At 47.7% G+C, this 14,555-nt stretch overlaps 1 protein-coding gene across 1 annotated transcript in view; it reads left to right on the forward strand.

The window, feature by feature from the left end:
* Nucleotides 1-553, forward strand: part of cfap58 (cilia and flagella associated protein 58) — a 191,483-nt gene extending 190,930 nt beyond the window's left edge. The window contains exon 18 of the mRNA XM_056280568.1: nucleotides 442-553. Within this exon, the coding sequence (XP_056136543.1) occupies nucleotides 442-553 (112 nt within the window). The remainder of the gene's footprint in view (nucleotides 1-441) is intronic.
* Nucleotides 554-14,555: the final 14,002 nt, after the last annotated feature.

Consider the following 14,555-nt stretch of genomic DNA (forward strand, 5'->3'; position numbering starts at 1 on the left):
CCCGGGGCTTGAACCCAGGACCTTCTTGCTGAGAGGCGACTGTGCTGACCACTGCGCCACCGTGCCGCCCTGTGCCGCAACATCGTCACATGAAAATGGCTGCAGCAAATTGCATGAAATGTCCAGAAAAGGGGGGCTGTGGTCATTCAATGACCTGAGGAAATAATTACAATTTTGTGATAATTGGGTCAAGGTCACAAAAGGTTCACAGTCATATTTTGGCCATACCTTTGTCAAAAAGTGCTTAAACTTACACCAAAAATGTTTGACTTACTGTTTCAAAGATATGTTCCTGCCCATCACTGTAGAGAGTATGCTGGAGATGGGTGGTGGTCAAGGTTCAGGGGTTCAAGGGGTGGGTTTCTTGAGCCTGGAAAGACTTTGTTTTTGGGTTTTTTTCCATTACTGTCATATTTCCTGTTGCCCCATGTGTTTACCCAGAGAGGAGAGTAGCAAGGCCAAGGTGGAACATCCAACCGCTCTGCCCCCCATCAGCAGCAAACTGGCTTTAACCGGAGGAGGCTTCAGACTGGACAAACTGCGCAAGAACTAAGTCATCTCCCAGAGTGCAACCCGGTCAACGGCATGCCTCCATCACACCACATCGCATCATGCCATCTCACATCACGTCAAGTATTCCTTATTATATTGTATGAGCAAAAAAATGTAATTTGACGGTGTCTGTGTGGCTTAATAAAACAGGAACTTGTTGACAACATCCTTCAATGTGGAGACTTAACAGCCTCGTTTATGTAAAATGGCCATGTTTGATTTCTACCTGAGGGCCGACCTCCATCGTTCAGCTGTGGTAACAAAAGCAACAATTCAGAAATAATTTCATGGCTTGGGGGGCAAAAAGCAAGCGGGGCAGGAAAATTCAAATGGAAAGACCACAGATACCCAGCACATTCTGCAAACAGCAGCCATTTTCAAATGCCTTCCATAGATGCTGCTCACTGCAGTAGTTCTCTGAGGGCTGCAAGTGTTAGGCTTTCGGGGGTCAGGTGTCAAATGCCCCTTTTCCACTGCATGGTACCGGCTCGACTCAACTCTACTCACTTTTTTTTGGTTTTCCACTGGGCAACAGTTAGGGGTGTCTGGTACCAGGTACTTTTTTTGGCACCACCTCCGTCGAGGTTCCAAGTGAGCTGAGCCGATACTAAAAGGTGACATGAAAATACCACTATAAATAAATAAAATAAAATATAAATATATTTATTCATATTTATTTAAATATAAATAAAATCTTAAAAAAAAAGAAAAACTAGTCAGCACGCCCACAAATGATCAGCAGGGCTTCGCCGTGAGGCGATACTATCTCTAGTGGAAAACGAAACCCCAAAAAAGTAAAGCGAGTAGAGTCAACGAGAGTCGAGTCGAGTCGAGCCAGTACCATGCAGTGGGAAAGGGGCAAAACTACAATGGAAGTGTTTTTGGTTGTGAAATGTGGGCCTGCTCATATTTACTAGTCACGTTGTGCTCGAGGAAAGCCAAAAATGTAAAACACAGGCCTTTCTAGAATAAAAGAGGGTGCAGTGGCGATAAGCAGAAGAGAAGGGTCTGTGAAAAGAGAGCAAACTTTAATTAGAGAGATGAAAAGCTGAAGAAGAGCCAGGAGGTAGAAAGAAAGCAGAGGCTAGGGAGCAGAGGAGAGATGCCTGATCATAAATCTGTCATCTTCTGTGCCAGGACTTCCCTTTAAGCCTTCTATCATAGTGAATATTCACATTCCCACTAGTTTTGAAGCCTCTTCCAAACAGTGTGCTAGGGCATGTAATATAGCATGCTTTCATGGGACCTGGGATAGTGACTGTCAAGAGGTGGTGCGAGAGAAACTCTGCACAAATCTCTGCACTAAGCCAACCACCGTGATACAATCGTTATGCACATAATGAGTCCATCTGAGAAATATGATTAACCGCTTGAACTCAGACTGCTGTAATTAACAGATTCAGGTCATATAGAATGAAAATGTGCAGATAAGAATAGGTGACGTTTTATCATCAAAATGACGTCCGTCGTATCGCCGCAATCAGTCTTCGCCCAAAGCAGCGTACCCTCTGCCCTGTTCGCCTTCGCTGATAAATGGATTCCCGCCGCGTTGCTGCAGTTTGTAGTTGCAGCTGATTTCATAAAGGCGGCTAGTTTTATCATTGCGATGGGCTTAATGGGTAATCCGTAGAATGTGGCGAAACGAGCTAATGGTTTGGGCGGGGAAGGCCGGCTGCCCAACCACACCCCAAAATGTGGTGTTGTGCGTGTAAAGACTGAATTAGCTGGTACAAAAATATCGCCCTGGGTTCGAGCCCCAGGGTAGGCCAACCTTAGGGGTCGTCCTCTGTGTGGGGTTTGCATGTTCTCCCCGTGTCTGCGTGGGTTTCCTCCGGGGGCTCCGGTTTCCTCCCACAGTCCAAAGACAGTAGGTCAGGGGAATCGGCTGTACTAAATTGTCCCTAGGTATGAATGTGTGTGTATGTCGGCCCTGTGTGATGGCCTGGCGGCCTGTCCAGGGTGTCTCCCCGCCTGCCACCCAATGACTGCTGGGATAGGCTCCAGCATCCCCGCGACCCTGAGAGCAGGATAAGTGGTTCGGATAATGGATGGATGGATGGGAAAACATCCTTGTCATCCTTACACACTGTTCATCCGCAAACAAAGTGTGGGTGTGCAGTAATACACCGCGGGATGCTCCGGCATCAGATGGACGGCTAGAGCACGGCACAATCCATTCTGTAGGCATGCAAACAATTAGCTTGGAAATTAATGTAAAATTTCCCCTTTTTGTAGCTTAAACAATTCAACACAAGCAACCCTGAGGCACGTGTAACATCTGAGAAACTATTCAAGCTGTCAGCAGCGTGAAGCGAGCCAGGGGGCTGACAGGGACCAGGCTCGGCATAACGAATGCTGGAACATGCTGGCTGACTGAACTCGGTGTCACCACTTTGTACCAGTAGCACAGTACACTTACATGACAGTGGAAAGGCGTAATTTCATTTAAGATGTGTGTGATGTTAAGCTTTTTTTTTTACTGGGGGTATTATAATTCCGATCATACCCCCTTGTCACTTCCAAGTCCTCAGCCTCCTCCGCCTATCCCTGCTTGGGGAATAAGGTCCATTACAAAGTGCGATTCTTCCTCCTTGGAGCGACTGCAGCCGCCTGTCAGCATAAATGAATTGGCTGCCTACTCCCAATCCAGAGATCAAGAAAGTGAAGAGAAGAGATTGCCCTCAACCGTCCCAAAAATGACAAGCAGGCACCGTGGAGAGAGCCCACTACTGAAAATGGGAACCTGAAAATATTGCTTGGAGCTCTGAGAGGCCCCGCCAGAATGGCAATGGCTTTGTCTCTTTGACCAGAGGTAATAACTTTGGCCTTTCTGTACCGTTCAGTTTTACAACAGACAAAAGTGATCAGTTTGACTCGCTTACTTTTTGATTCATCTATTTTTTTGACATATAATGAAGTATATATGTATATGCTACTATATAAAAATATATAAAAATATATATACATATTGTTTTTGACATATGACACCACACTGGCACTGTTGGTCACGTGGCGGCTCAAGGCTTCGGTAACTTGGTCAAGACTTTGTGAGCTGTCTGGGGAGAAGACAGTGTCACCTATTTCATTCCCCAACCCTTCTCGCTCAGGTAGGTGGTGCCTTGCTTAAGGGAACCCAACATTCAAAGCTGGTTTGGGGATTCAAACTGGGAACACTTGTAATCAAAAGCTCTTTTCTTAACCCATTGGACGACACTAACCCTGGGGACTAGGGATAAAGTAGGAGTTTGCTGGTGTACATGATGAGGCGATTTATCACACTGTGTTACTGGCCTATGCTGGTACATATACATGGAATGAAGGGAGCGATGACCCGCGGCAGGTTGTGGTATTTGGGGATTACATCACAGCTGGCATGTGTTATCTGGCCGGTGAGCAGTGTGTTAGTGATGACAGAAGATGGAAGGTCATTCACGGTGGGGTCACGGTGGCAGCAAGCTAAGTAGGGCACTCCAGACGTCCCTCTCCCCAGCAACGCCCTCCAGCTCCTCCTGGGGGATCCCAAGATGTTCCCAGGCCAGATTAGACATGTAGTCCCTCCAGTGAGTTCTGGGTCTACCCCGGGACCTCCTCCCAGTTGGATGTACCTGGTAAACCTCCAAAGGAAGATGCCCAGGAGGCATCCTGATCAGATGCCCGGACCACCTCAACTGGCTCCTTTCGACACGAAGCAGCAGCGGCTCTACTCCGAGCTCCCTCCGGATGTCCGAGATCCTCACCCTATCTCTAAGGCTGAGTCCAGACACCCTACGGAGGAAACTCATTTTAGCCGCTTGTATCCGCGATCTCACCCTTTCGGTCACTACCCAAAGCTCATGACCATAGGTGAGGGTTGGAACGAAGATTGACTGGTAAATTGAGAGCTTTGCCTTCCGGCTCAGCTCCTTCTTCACCACAACGGTCCAGCACAACGTCCACATTACCGCTGATGCTGCACCAACTCGCCTGTCAATCTCCCGCTCCATCCTACCCTCACTCGTGAACAAGACCCCGAGATACTTGAACTCCTTCACTTGAGGCAACAACTCATCCCGAACCCGGAGGGAGCAATCCACCAATTTCAAAAGGTCAAAAGGAAGGTCAATTTCAAAAAGCATAAATCTACAAACGTTGACTGTGTTGACTACAAACTCATTTGCTTTGACAGTATTTGAAAAATAGAAAATAGCTAAACTTGGTAGAATAAAAAAAAAATACATTGAACAAATAGAGAGGTGTCAAGAGATATTTTTAGGGTAAGAGTGTCTGTCAACCAATCAGAGAGCTGGACGAGGCATATCCATTACACAACCAGAAAAATTGCACATATACCACTTAACTAATTTCCAGGTTAACCTTCCACCTTTTACTGTTTCTTGAAGGCCATGGCTGAAAGACCTCGTATTTGGGTTTAATATTTCCCTAGTGCGCGCGCGCGCACACACACACACACACACACACACACACACACACACACACACACACACACACAATCGTTTTCCTATTTTCATCCACAGGGTTCATTCTGTACTCTACTGGAGGACAATAGCATGCTGAGTGAAATGGCTATCTTATTGTCTGCAGCCATTTTCTGCATAGCTAATGGCTGATATATTTCTTCAGAAGTCCTTTTTATGTTTGTATTGCTCCCTATAAATATGAATGCCCATGCCCCGGGGAGTTGTTCCATTTTACATTCTCCCTCGCTTGATTGCACATGTATTGCCTCTGTCTTTCCTCCTCTCTCTTCTTCTGGTGTATCTGATACCACCATGTTGGTATTGTTGCTACGACATCATAACTAATTTTGCCCCACGATCAGGTCAACTGACCAATCACGTTGTTGTGCTGTCTTGCCTTAGTGACTCGGGGGGGGGGGGGGTTATGGCATTTGATTGTGAGGTAGCTTGGGTTAGCTATTGGTTAAAGTTAGGGTAAGGTGAGTGCAGTGGTGGGCTGTCAGGTCTACCAGGGCCTTCTCTGGTGGCCCTGTCAAAATCCATCCATTCATCCATTATCCAAACCTCTTATCCCAATTAGGGTCGCGGGGATGCTGGAGGCAGGCGGGGAAACACCCTGGACGGGCCGCCAGGCCTGTCAAAATCAAAATCACAATTTGATTTTCATAGATAATTGAGGTGTGCCTGCAATGTTTCTGAATTCAATCACTTGTGTTCTCGTGGGGCTGAGCAGGGATTTCCCATCTCATCTAAACACATCACAGCTCCTTGGGCCAGCACTAATTTGTATTGCTAGCCTTTCCTTGAAGCCTGAAGCGGCAAACACAACTTTGATTGACCGTATCATCAGCCAATCAAATGTTGATGTGTAGTGACAGAACGCCCTAGGGCCCTGCTTCCCCCCCGGTTGTACTTGGTCAATTACCCTACTCTTCGCATCCGGCTTCCCACCCGCACACACGGCCAACTGTGTCTGTAGAGACGCCCGGCTAAGCCGGAGGTAACGCAGGGATTCGACCCACCAAACCCCGTGTTGGTAGGTAGGCTATGGAATAGACCGCTACGCTACCCGGGCGCCCTCCCCAGGGCCCTGTGATGCGTGCCTGGGCGGGGCCCTGTGATGCGTGCCTGGGCGGGGCCCTGTGATGCGTGCTTGGGCGGGGCCCTGTGATGCGTGCCTGGGCGGGGCCCTGTGATGCGTGCCTGGGCGGGGCCCCTGTGATGCGTGCCTGGGCGGGGCCATGTGACGTGTGTCTGGGCGGGGCCCTGTGATACGTGTCTGGGCGGGGCCCTGTGATGCGTGTCTGGGCGGGGCCCTGTGATGCGTGCCTGGGCGGGGCCCTGTGATGCGTGTCTGGGCGGGGCCCTGTGATGCGTGCCTGGGCGGGGCCCTGTGACGTGTGTCTGGGCGGGGCCCTGTGATACGTGTCTGGGCGGGGCCCTGTGATGGGTGCCTGGGCGGGGCCCTGTGATGCGTGCCTGGGCGGGGCCCTGTGACGTGTGTCGGCGCGAGCCCCGGTGTCGTCATCAACTTTGAGTTTGAGCGGGTTGTGAGTGAACAAAGCGCCATGGCCGCCACCCTCACCGCTACTGGCGAGCTTGTTGCCGATCTACTTCGTATTTTCTGCGAATCTTGCAGTTTTCCCACACGGGCTGAATCGCTGGATGGATTCCTTGAGAGAAGGCCGCCACGACCCTCTCAAGTGAGGCGGGACTTCAACTCCAGGTCGGTGAGCACGTGTTTCATAATGAACTGAAGGCGGCGCGCTGATAATGTTGTGGCTGCACTTTACACTTTAATGCATTTGTTGAAGTTGTGCGGTCGACTGGTGAACTCTACATCCACTGTGGAAACTTGTTTGTTAGTGTAGACTACTAATAAGACACGTTAGCCCCTAGCTAGCGAGTCTGACCCTTTAGCCGAGCGGTTAGTGACGTCGCCTTGTGGCGCGGCACATCTCGTATCGAATCCCGCACCGGGCAAGAAAATAACCGCTTACATTATCGATAACGTGTTTGGTTCTGCGGCTCATCTAGCAAACTAATGGACCGATCAGCCCGAACTTTTTTTGTGGCTTTTATGACGGTATGATCAAGAACCTCTCGTGGTTGCCGTGATTAAAAACCTTCGGGAAACGCTTGTTCTCGCCATCGCCGCTCCCTCTCGCCATTCAAGCTCTAGCTCGCTCGACCAACGCTGCGCGCTGTCGCTGCACGCATGCGCACTGTCGATTTGTGGCAGGCAGCGAGTGTCCATTATGTGTTCAGGCATGTGTTGAAAGTAAACGAGATGTCGATCGTATTTTTCAAATCAGCAAATCCTTCACTGCTGATCTCAGCACAGGAGAACTGGAGGAACAGAGGATGAACCAAAAATATTCGTTTTGTTTACCTCGCCGCCACGTTTGTTTACCTGACATCTACTACTACTAAGTACTACTACTACTACTAAGTACTACTACCACTACTATTGCTACTACTACTGTTACTACTACTTTCGGCTCCTCCCGTTAGGGGGCGCCACAGCGGATCATCCGTTTCCATTTCTTCCTGTCTTCTGCATCTTCCTCTGTCACACCAGCCACGTGCATGTCCTCCCTCACCACATCCATAAACCTCCTCTTTGGCCTTCCTCTTCTCCTCTTCCCTGGCAGCTCCATGTTCAACATCCTTCTCCCAATATACCCAGCATCTCTCCTCCACACATGTCCAAGCCACCTCAATCTTGCCTCTTTTGCTTTGTCTCCAAACCATCCAACCTGAGCTGACCCTCTAATGTACTCGTTCCTAAATCTTCATCGAAAATCTCAGCATCTTCAACTCTGCCACCTCCAGCTCCACCTCCTGTCTTTTCGTCAATGCCACTGTCTCCAAACCAGTTGCAAATCACTCCTGACACTCTTCTCCACCCACTCCACCCTGCCTGCACTCTCTTCTTCACCTCTGTTCTGCACGCCCCGTTACTTTGGACAGTTGACCCCACGTATTTAAACTCATACGCCTTCATCACCTCCACTCCTTGCATCCTCACCATTCCACTGTCCTCCTTCTCATTCACACATATGGGTTCTGTCTTGCTCCTACTGCCTTTCATTCCTCTTCTCTCCAGTGCATACCTCCACCTCTCCAGGCTCTCCTCAACCTGCTCCCTGCTCTCACTACAGATCACAATGTCATCCGCAAACATCATAGTCCACGGGGACTCCTGCCTGATCTCATCCGTCAACCTGTCCATCACCACTGCAAACAAGAAAGGGCTCAGAGTTTGTTTAACTGACATCACGAAGGGGAATAACACTGCCATAGACTCCAGTGTCAGAACTCCGCTATAAAAATACAAATTCAAGAGTAGGATTAATCACAATCAGAGCTGGAAATCATCTCTGTAGGTGCAATAAAACCTGAGCTGTTTTCTTACCATTGTTTTATTGCTTTTGAATGACTAAACATTTGACTACATTCGTTTTATATCATGAAAACTGTGACATTTAAACACATAAAACCACTTTATTTATTTTCTTTGTCATTGTATCCCCCCCCCCCCCTTTTTCTCCCCAATTGTGTATCCGGCCAATTACCCCACTCTTCCGAGCTGTCGCAATCGCTGCTCCGCCCCCTCTGCTGATCCAGGGAGGGCTGCAGACTACCACATGCCTCCTCTGATACATGTGGAGTTGCCAGCTGCTTCTTTTCACCTGACAGTGAGGAGTTTCGCCAGGGGGACGTAGTGCGTGGGAGGATCACGCTATTCCCCCCAGCCCCCCCCCCCCCAAACAGATGCCCTAACCGACCAGAAGAGCCAGTAGTGCAGCGACCAGGACACATACCCACATCCGGCTTCCCACCCACAAACACGGCCAGTTGTGTCTGTACGCCCGACCAAGCCGGCTGTAACACGGGGATTCGATTCGCCGATCCCTGTCTTGGTAGGCGACGGAATAGACTGCTACGCTACCCGGACGCCCTTTGTCATTCTGACAAAGAATTGTATTATTACAATGAATGTGTTCTCTGCATTTAACCCATCCTGTTGTATAGTAGCAGAGGGCAGCTGCAGCACCCAGAGACCAACTCCAGGTCTTCTTTCCATTGCCTTGGTCAGGGGCACAGACAGAAGTATTAACCCTAACATGCGTGTCTTTTTAGTGGTGGGAGGAACGCGGCCCACCGGGGGGGAAGTTCGGGAAACCCACACAGACATGGGGGAGAACATGCAAACTCCACACAGAAAGGACCTGGGACAGCCTCGGGTTCAAATACCGGACCTTCTTCCTGTGCGGCAACAATGCCAACCACTGGGCCACCGTGCAGCCAAGGGCCCCTTCTCCCAGTAGGCGAGGAAAGGGCTGGTTTGTCATCAAGTCAGAACACCGGAGAAGGGGAGCTACGCCTGGCGGAGAGCTGCACTCTTCTAGTTGTTCTTATTGTTGTGCCATGTGGTGTGTGTGTGTGTGTGTGTGTGTGCAGTCTGGTTGCTGAATGACATAGAGGAAGATGTGATGGTGATGCTGCAACAGCTACTATAGTGCACAGTGGTGTGTGTTGTGGTTGTTGAAGATCAGCTGTCTTGTTGGTGTTGATCCAGTAGTGCGTAGTGCGGTTGTCTATTTTGTATGTGGCTGTGTGGTCTGTATCAGCACCCATATGAGAAATGTGTGTGTGTGTGTGTGTTTGTGTGTGTGCGTGCACACAGGGAATGAAATTCGTTACTGAAGGCTCTGACTACAACCCAAGGGTACCCTTCTGGGTAATTGTTAGGTTAAGGTTAGGGTTAGGTTATGTTAGGTAAGCTTTGGTATTTTTCGGGTCTTTTCCCCCCGAGTTGCAAAGGCAAGACAGCACAACAACGGGATCGGTCCGTTGCAATGATGGTTCTGGAGCAATATTAATCATGATGTTGTGGAAACAACACCAATACAGTGATGTAAGATCGTGCCTGCCTTTCCCTTTACCTCTCAGTCAGACAACCCCCCCCCCCTCCACACACACACACAAAATTGTCTAATAGGGTTTACATTTTAGTATGAGTTGTGTAACCCATTAGCAGGTCAGTACACAGGGTGGGCCTCTGGCATAAACAGTCTATGTGATTGTTCAGAGCCACAGCTGCTGGCCCTAAATCACAGAATCAGTGTGACTTTCTGTGTTGCTCCTGGGTAACGTTGGGTTCGTACTGAGGCATCATCTTGTTGAGTCAGTCTACTGGTTAGTGCGGCAGTTCATCTCCACTCGCAACTTGTTTCGGTGAACTGAGTAATGATCTTTTAAGTTGGTAAATGACACTTCGTCTGCGTACCCGTTTGGATCCGCAGGATCTCAGTGCGCTCCTTATGTGACTAGACGGATAGACAAGTGCTCAGTGAGTAATTGCTAACCCGGAGTAAATGCTAACCCTAAACCTAACATAAACACTAACACTAGCCCTAACTTTAATGCTAACCCTAACCCTAAATCTAAACCTAACTTTAACACTAACCCTACCTTTAACCCTAACCCCTAGCCCTAACCCTAACCCGTTTGGCTCTGCAGGATCTCAGTGTGCTGCTTATATAAATAGACAGAGAGACAAACTTTCAGTGAGTAAATGCTAACCCTAACACTAACCCTAAAGTTAACACTAACAGTAACCCAAACTTTAACACCAACACTAACCATAAACCTAAAATTTAACATGAACACTAACCCTAACCCTAAACCTAACTTTAATACTAACCCTAACCCTAACATTAGCACTAACCCTAATTTTAACACTAACATTAACCCTAACTTTAGCACTAACCCTAACCCCTAACACGAACTTTAATCCTAACCCTAACCCTAACTTTAACCCTAACATTAACACTAACACTAACCCAAACACTAACTTTAACACTAACACTAATCCTAACCCTAACACTAACCGTAACCCTAACATTTACACTAACCCTAACATTAACACTAACTCTAACACTAACCCTAACTTTAATACTAACCCTGACCCTAACCCTAACATTAACACTAACCCCTAACACTAACCCTAACCTGAACTTTAACACTAACTCTAATCCTAACCCTAACATTAACACTAACCCTAACTTTAACACTAAAATAACCCTAACCTTATTTTTGTCCTGATAAGGTTTCTCTTGTGGAGTTTTCCTCATTCGGGTCTAGGGTCCAGTGATAGAATTGTATGTTGTATATTGTTGTATATTGTACTGATTTTAAAGCCCTTCAGGGACTACCTTGTGATTTAGGTTTACACAATAAATTTGACTAATGAATGTATTTCTGTTTTCCATGCTGAAACTCAGCATAAAATCAGCTTCTAATTTGTTGGAAAAATACTTGGAATGCTCATGTCTAGGGTATTAATTAGAAGTTTAAGGCTAGATTTGGAGCCTTCATTTATTGTGGGCCACTCCAACCTATGTGTTGCCTGATAGACTATCTCCCTTTGTGTACCCCAACATAAAATTTAGCCTCTTCCCACATGGGTTTTCATATTAAAAATTGTGATCCAAAAAAGCTCTTTGAGCTTTTTCGGGCCAGCATTTGAAGAGTTAAATCGTTTTTAGCCAGATAAAGTACACCTGTTATGTATTAAACTGGACATCTACTCCTTAAGTAATGTGTTTCCGTCTTTGCTGTTTGTCATTCTGAAATTCACAGCTTAAAACCCTGTTCCTATTCACCGGAAAAGACAATGTTCATGTGGTATGATTAGCAAGTTTAAGGCTGGATTTGAAGCCTTTATTCAGTTTAGACCCGTCAAACCTATGAAAGAACATCACACCTAGTGTACCCCGTTAGGGTACAGTTGGGGTGAAGTTGGGGCCCAAATGGTTTTTCATATTCAAGTGATGCTCCAAAATATGTCTTGAGTTTGTTTTTTTTAATAAATCTGATTTACTAAGTAATAATTACGAGATTCTAAATCGTAACCTCTAGTTACTTAATCCTAATTATGAGATACTCATGAGAATTGTTTTTGTCATTTTTAATTTTTCATGTATGAATTAATTTTCCTGCTGGGTTCCGTAGTTCTTTACTGGATTAACTAACAACATGCTCATTCTGCCATAAAGCAGTTAACAGGTGTTACACCAAAACCCGTAACCCCTCCGATTATACAACCATGCTATTAAAAAACACTGTTTCAGACAGGATAGATAAGGTAAAGGTTAAGCACGAGATTGGAGGCAGCACATTTTAGACGAGGGTTTGGTGTGGTTAAGATCAGGATACCCACCTTGGGGGCAGCTCAGACATCGTGTTTTTAAGGGCAAGGTCGCACAATCTGACGAGTCATTAATTTTGGTGTCCCCTGGGTTTTGAGTCTGGGGACATAAAACAAAAAAATAAAAAAAATAATGAAAAATAAAAGTAGAATAAACCCGCTTTCACTGCCATCGTCTACTATTGATTTTTTTCTACAGATGAGCGTGTGCATCGCAAGACATTTGAGGATGATGCAATCACATAAAAAATTCTTCATAGAGCCTCAAGAAATAATGTTGAAGACATCAAGACCCAATATGTTCCCAAAATACGTCGCACGATGCCAGGAACATCTCTGAACTCAAGAAGTGCAGCAGGGCACATTTATCAACTCACCTTCCTCCAGCCAGCTGGGCCCACCGAGGCTGAAATTCCTCTGCTTTTACTGCTTCATCCAACATGCCCATTAAATCTTTCATTTCATGTGGATTTAAGGCTCATGGGCTGTCTTAAGGATCTTAAATATGCGGCACATGGCTAAATGTTATGCAGATATCCATTTAATGGGCAGCGGAAAGACCGCTTACTCGGTTCTTGATTTCAGACTTTGAATTCTAATGCTCAACTATACCTCAGCCAAGTCTGGGTTTTTTTGTGAGATCATTAGTCTGTTTTTCTGAAACGGCAGTATTAAGCCACAGTTCTCTCCCAATAACTTTTTTCCCACATTACATAATGTCAAAGATGCATCCCGCTGCTGTTGTGTTGATGATTATCCATCCATCCATCCATCCATCCATCCATCCATCCATCCATCCATCCATCCATCCATTATCTGAAGTGCTTAGCCTGCTCTCAGGGTCGCAGGGATGCTGCAGCCTATCTGGGCGGCAGGCGGGGAGACACCCTGGACAGGCCACCAGGCCATCACACAGGGCCCCCCCACCCCCAACCCCACCCCCAACCCACCCCATGCACACACACGCACATTCATATCGAGGGACAATTTAGTACGGCCGAGTCAGCTGACCTACATGTCTTTGGACTGTGGGAGGAAACCGGAGCCCCCGGAGGAAACCCATACAGACACGGGGAGAACATGCAAACTCCCCACAGAGGACGACCCGGGACGACCCCCCAAGGTTGGACCACCCTGGGGCTCGAACCCAGGACCTTCTTACTGTGAGGCGACCGCGCTAACCACTGCGCCACCGTGCCGCCTTGATGGTTATTAATTAATTAACATATGAATCTGTTAATTAATACAATGTATCATTAGCATTTACTGGCATTCTTTATCATGGTTAGATAAACTAGGTGTAAGTTTGGACGTCTTACTTAACAGCTTCTTGTGCAGGCTCGGGTATGTTAACTACCACATGGCCGAGGCAAAACGTGCACGGCTGGAGTAGAGGGAGCAGAACGGCCTCATTATAGTTCTCACTATGAAGACGGCACCAGCCTTCAAGGCCATCTCTTCCCGTTTTATTTCCACCAGAGCTGCTGCCATCCCCACCACCACCACCACCCCCAACCCCCCATAGCAAAACATCAGCGGGTCTTGAGAGGCAGAGTAAAGGCAAAGAGCTGCACTCTTAATGTCTCCAACCAGGCACGGCTCCGACAAACCCCCAGCTACCAGCAACTACCCACTTCATTAAGGGTGATGATGGTGTCCTGTTTATTAGAAAACAGAGCTTGATAATTCCAATTACACAGCCGGCATGGCTGCGGCCAGCATGCTGGAATGCAGGGGGAGGAGAAGAGTGGAGGAGAAGAAAAGGCGAGGGGAGTCAGCAGGATAGACATAGGTGGCGCAAGGGAGGGGCTTGGGGGTTTTGTAGCTTCCCCTAGGATAGTCATAGAACCACCCAGCACCCCAAAGAAGTAGCTGTGGTTTATTTGTCATGTTTAATGTGTGAATGATATAATTTATAATTTGAAAGATGAATAAATACATTAATAGATAGCGTAACGGTCTATTCCATTACCCACCAACACGGGGATCGCCGGTTCGAATCCCCATGTTACCTTGGTCGAGTGTGCGGGTGGGAAGCTGGATGTGGACATGTGTCCTGGTTGCTGCACTAGCGCCTCCTCTGGTCGGTTGGTGGTGCCTGCTCAGGGGGGAACGGGGGGAATAGCGTGATCCTCCCACGCGCTATGTCCCCCTGGTGAAACTCCTCACTGCCAGGTGAAAAGAAACGGCTGGCGACGCCACATGTATCGGAGGAGGCATGTGGTAGTCTGCAGCCCTCCCCGGATCAGCAGAGAGGGTGGAGCAGCGACCGGGACGGCTCGGAAACTAGGGTAATTGGCCAAGTACAATTGGGGAGAAAAAGGGGG

This window comes from Lampris incognitus, chromosome 5 (genome assembly GCF_029633865.1).
Source record: "Lampris incognitus isolate fLamInc1 chromosome 5, fLamInc1.hap2, whole genome shotgun sequence".
NCBI lineage: Eukaryota > Metazoa > Chordata > Actinopteri > Lampriformes > Lampridae > Lampris > Lampris incognitus.